This window comes from Podarcis liolepis (genome assembly GCF_965112155.1).
Source record: "Podarcis liolepis genome assembly, chromosome: 13".
NCBI lineage: Eukaryota > Metazoa > Chordata > Lepidosauria > Squamata > Lacertidae > Podarcis > Podarcis liolepis.
Window position 1 is genome coordinate 44,226,057 of NC_139573.1, and position 5,563 is coordinate 44,231,619.

The following is a 5,563-nucleotide window of genomic DNA, read 5'->3' on the forward strand; positions in this document are numbered from 1 at the left end:
TTCTCACAAGCGTCATATCACTGCCCACCATTAACTCTCAAGGTGTTGCTGGCCAGCAATCTGAGAAAACACACCTTAACGTTTTGGATGACGAAACTAGTCTGGATAGCGAGATGGCTTGCTGACTCCTGGGTAATGTCTTGCAGCCCCTCTAATCCTTGTGATGGATTAGAAACAGGGGAGACGTAAGGCAGAAGCAGTTTCACGTTGCCAGGAGGGCAATATTGCTTTGGCTTTTTAGAGAGAGGGAAGTGTTCAAATGCACCAGCAGGAGCCTGGTGTCAGGCTAAAAAATGAAAAGAGGTGATGCGAGTCACGGGGTGGGAAGAGAATAAAGACATGAACTACCCCAGGGGAACAACATACGCATACAGAGACACAAGCACACAGGACTAGTCTTGTAAATAGTGTGGTTTAATTTTGCCTAAAGTCCTCAATGCCTTATCCTGCTGTGGATAGCCCAGTCTGCATGGCCTCCTGCCCTGCTGGAGGGAGACTACTAGGTTTTTGATCCCAACTTTGTGGCTCACAGCTGCAAGCGGCAGGGTCCGTGGTGTGCCCTGGGGAGGCCAAACCCAAAGAGCCCCCACCTGCTTCGTGTCAGCTGCACCCCGCCAACGCTCTGGTCCTCTACAAATCTATTCAGAGCATCTTCAGAACACCACAACCCCTCAAAAGGGACAGAAGCAGCAGAGGGGAAGGAAGAACCCGGAGTCGGGCGCTGAGCCGCCAAGACAACACGTTGCCGCTTTGGCCTTTGACGCAAGGAAACCAGAGCACAGAGAAGCCCTTCAACCCAAAAAACACTTTTGCCCAGTCAGACCAGAAAGCCAGAGGAGAAGGTTGGTTAGAAGAACTTGACGCCCCGCCCGTCATCCAGGGTGATGATTTCAGCCTTGTGTTCCTGCTGCAGAGCTTGCAGAGCACGGAGAAGCATGGATTCTTCCAAGCCATGGAACTCTAGGAGAGGAGGAAACAGCCTCGGTTGAGGGATCTGGCAACCACACATAAAAGCTTCCACAAGATAAGCAGCAATCGCTACATCTGGTGGTAGAGAGTTCCACAGTGTAACCATGCACTGGGTCGAGAAATTCTGTCTGTCACTGGATGAACCTGGGTTCTAGTATTATGAGAAGCAAAGGTTTTCCTCTTTTTATCCACACTGTGCATAATGCAGCCTTACTCACCCTTTCCCCCCCTTCTAAACTAGAAAAACTAGGGACGCGGGTGGCGCTGTGGGTTAAACCACAGAGCCTAGGACTTGCTGATCAGAAGGTCAGCGGTTCAAATCTCTGTGACAGGGTGAGCTCCCGCTGCCCAGTCCCTGCTCCTGCCAACCTAGCAGTTCGAAAGCACCTCAAAGTGCAAATAGATAAATAGGTACCGCTCTGGCGGGAAGGTAAACGGCGTTTCCATGCGCTGCTCTGGTTCACTAGAAGCGGCTTAGTCATGCTGGCCACATGACCCGGAAGCTGTACGCCGGCTCCCTTGGCCAATAAAGTGAGATGAGTGCCGAACCCCAGAGTAGGTCATGACTGGACCTAATGGTCAGGGGTCCCTTTACCTTTTACCTAGAAAAACCCAAAGGTTGTAGATTTTCCTCCTACAGGAGTTGCTCCAATCACTTGATCATTTGGGTTGCCCGTTTCAACACTACAATGCAAAATTCTGCCAGGTGCAAGCAAAGCTACCTTCATTCTCTGTGTCATCGCCATTGGACAGCTCATACAAGGTGAAAACTGAGTTGGTCAACCCATTCTTTGACACCTGGGAACAGAAGAGGGAGGGGGGAAAGAGAATGTTAAAACTCTGACCCGCATTTATCAGTTTTCCAGTCTCAGATCAATAAGTCAATAAAAATGAAGAAAAATGTTAAACACAGCTTTTCGTAAAAGGAAAAAAAAAATCAGAGCACCAAAGCACAGCAACAAAAATAACAGAAGAGAAAAAACAAACACACACAGTTTGAGCAATGTATCAGAAGGCCTTCGACATTGGGCACTGAAAATACATTAGAATAGACGCCAGGCAAGCCTCCTCGAGAACATTTGAGTTGCGGGTTGCCTGCATTGAGAAGGCCTCTCTCCAAACACCATTTGCGCAACCTTCAGAGACAGGCAGGTTCACGCAAGAGATGACCTGTTTTTAGTTCCCAACGCGTGCGTGGCTTCAAAGATAAAAACAGCAGCATTTTAAAAACTGTGCTCAGAAACAGACCAGTGGCCCATGAAGAAATGAGATATTATTATTGGAAAACAAAAAGCAAAACCAAACAGATGCCGTGGTTAATTTGCTTCTCTGGAAGCCTTTTTCTTACTTTTCAAGCCCTCCAAAGCCGTTCATCAAGACTCAACGCAGGCAATCTGCTTGGGCTGGTGGGAATTTGTGCTTCCATGACTGCACTGCACAAGCACAGAATTTGCGTATCAGGCAAGGAAAAAAATGTCCCTAGAATCTCTGTTTTCACTGGGAAAAATAACAGCAACTTTCTAGCCCTTAACACTGTGGGGGGCGGGCACAATGCCTGGTGAAACTTCAGAATGTGGGAAGGGAGGAAGGAGCGGATTCAAGCATACAGTACCTCCATGACCTTAACCAATGGCTTTCAGGAGCATCACTAACCAATATGGGTTACACAGTCCAGAATCTGCTCTTACCCACTGGTAGATGAGCTTGCCCCATTCTTCCGGACGCCGCCACATGATCAGAAAGCTAGATTTGTTCTTGTCAAGCCATTCAAGATTCCCTGGAATGAAGCAGAAGAGTTTGGATTTGATATCCCGCTTTAACACTACCCTAAGGAGTCTCAAAGCGGCTAACATTCTCCTTTTCCCTTCCTCCTCCACAACATACACTCTGTGAGGTGAGTGGGGCTGAGTGACTTCAGAGAAGTGTGACTGGCCCAAGGTCACCCAGCAGCTGCATGCGGAGGAGCGGGGAATCGAACCCGGTTCACCAGATTACGAGTCATCTGCTCTTAACCACTACACCACACTGGCTCTCACATAACATCAGGGCCCACTTGTACTTAGAAAACAGATACTGAATCTCTCCTGTGCAACAAGTTGATTCCTCATCCTCTAACCCAGCAACCCGGCTTACTTCTTAGATGAGCCTGTGCACAAAAACATTAATGCTGTGATTTTAGTCACACTTACTCGGAAGTGAATCTCACTGAAATTGATGAGAATTGCCGCCAAATAAACATGTTTGGGATTAGGGATTTACATGACCCTCAAGTTCCATACAACCATTTTCACAGCATTATACACAGTGGCAGTTTCCCCCCATCCTGCCACCAAACAGAGAAAGATCCCACCAGAAATTTCAGCTTGAAGCGTATCTTTAAAAGTTAAACACCACAGACTTTCTGATTTCAGGAAATTTCTATCTTGGGGGGGAAGCATTTTTTGTTCATTTCAGAATATTGACTTAAAATGTCTCCTGATGATTGTATACCCATTTTTATATTCAGCTGAAAAGCTCACACATCTCAAGATTTCAGAAGCAGGCTAACCTGGAGTTCTCAAAACGTCTGTTGCCATTTCAAAATCACATCATTTTATCCCTGTTACCAGTGATGGCTGGTTGCTTTCTTTATCCCCAATTGGGATAAAGAAGGAAGTTCAAACTGTCTTATGGTCAGAGAAGTTTCATTTCCTGACGCACCTTTACTTGTGTAAGGAAGATGCTTTTGTTTTCCATGCCAGCTGTTAGACCCTACCTGGCATTTTAAAATGAGAACTGGATAAAACAGTAAATGCAAAGTTAACTCAAAATCAACACAAACCAGAACCCACCTTTTTTCCTGAGTTCTTCTAACACCACAATGATGGATTCCAATGGGAGCTTTCCTGTTTCACAGTTAAGGAAACAGTCACTTGGCACAGGATAGGAAAAGGGTATACAGAAGTCGAGAAAATAATACAAAGTAGGACAAACTCAACTTAGGACAACTAAAGGAACCTGAAAGGTCTTGGTCTCAGAATTCAGGGCTTTTTTACTCAGAGCAGATCCAATGAAATTAATGAACCACAGTTAGTCATGTTTATTAAATTCAATGACTGTGCTTGGAGCAAAAAGGTGAAGCATTCTAGTTTCTCAAGGAGATGGCTCTTCTCTTTGCTGCAGTAACGCAGCAGATATGGTAACTTGCCCATCAAACCAAGCATGCAACCAACCCAACTCAGAATTTGGTCACTGAACTGGAAGGGGTTTAAATGACATTAACTCAACCCTTTGCTTGAAGGGCAGGACCATCCACCAACCTCTCAACAGATCCACTAAGGCAACCCCAAACATGTGCAGAAGGCAGGCACCTGCAGAGCAAATAGCTTGAGACGTTTCAAGTAATTAAGTTCCATGTTGCAGGGGACGAAAACTATGGAGAAGTTTGATTCTACCTTGAATTTACATTGCAAAATTGGCTTCCTAATACTGTGCCGAGTAAGAAAACCCATCATCAACAAAAGTACAAAAGTAGGTCACTGCAGAAAAACAACCACCTATTTTATAGTAAGAGTAAAATAGTTGCATTGAACTTTTTAATGAACTAAAGTGGCAGGGTTGGGCAGAAAGTTCATTTCGCAGAACTCAAGAAGAGAGATATTCTGTGTAACTGAAATGTATTCTGATACAATTCGCCCACCAGGAAATGTCAGCTACTGTCATCTAAGTCCCTCTGTTTTTAATAGATCCAACAGGGCAACTAATATTTTGAGGACATCTGCTCAACAGTGACCCAGACTGCAATACAGAGGGATGACATTTCAAAGAAAAATGAGTATAAAAAAAAGTTTGGGAAGCAAAAACTTATCTTCTGCTCAGCAAAACTAAAAAGGCTAAAAGAGAACTCACATGCTGTTCTGGCCCAAGATGAGGCTAGAGCTGCTGACCTAGAAAAAAGCATTTGTTTAAAAATGTAAAGTCATTCTGTGTGCTTTTCCTTGTTCAGCAACCCGACGAACAATTGCTGCAAGCCTGAACTGCTTCCAAGCCTGAACGGTGAACTGTTCTTCCATGACAGCAGCCAGCACTTTCATCTAAAGAAACAGCAGAATTCCTTTGCCTGCTCACCAGGGTAGGTAAGGCCGCCACAGGCTAGGGGGAGGAAGGATACGCTGCAGTTTCCAGTTGTTGAACAGTGGGCTCTCCTGCGCCTCTGCGACAGTCATGGTGTAGAGCTTGTTGAGGCGGCAGTAGGAAAGCGCTAAGGAACACCAAGCCGTCAGCTGCTTCTGCCTCGTGTCCACATTGGGCTGCAACCTAAACGCAATCACAGGGACCACTATAGCTCAGTCCATTACAGAAATCCAGCTAAGTTAGTTCCAAAACAGAATCAAGAATTAGAAACTTCCCATCTCCTGTCAGAAAACCCTGGTGGTGATGATGATGATGTTCTGGGCCCAGTCGCGTGACTCAGGAGAGCTCAGAGCCCCTTGGCTGAAGCAACCGCTGCTTTTCCCCCTGAGCTGGCCAACAGATGTGCCTCACATGAAAAATAGGGACAATGGCCGCCGAGACCATATAACACCGGTCCTGAAAGACCTCCATTGGCTCCCAG

At 45.9% G+C, this 5,563-nt stretch overlaps 1 protein-coding gene across 1 annotated transcript in view; it reads right to left on the minus strand.

Annotated features, from left to right (window-relative positions):
• Positions 1 to 393: 393 nt before the first annotated feature.
• The window catches only part of VPS25 (vacuolar protein sorting 25 homolog), a 6,650-nt gene continuing 1,480 nt past the window's right edge, over positions 394 to 5,563 (minus strand). The window contains exons 2-6 of the mRNA XM_083470354.1: positions 5,120 to 5,265; positions 3,801 to 3,854; positions 2,658 to 2,746; positions 1,692 to 1,767; positions 394 to 960 (exon numbers count right to left, since the gene is read on the minus strand). Of these exons, the coding sequence (XP_083326480.1) occupies positions 848 to 960; positions 1,692 to 1,767; positions 2,658 to 2,746; positions 3,801 to 3,854; positions 5,120 to 5,265 (478 nt within the window). The 3' untranslated portion in view covers positions 394 to 847. The remainder of the gene's footprint in view (positions 961 to 1,691; positions 1,768 to 2,657; positions 2,747 to 3,800; positions 3,855 to 5,119; positions 5,266 to 5,563) is intronic.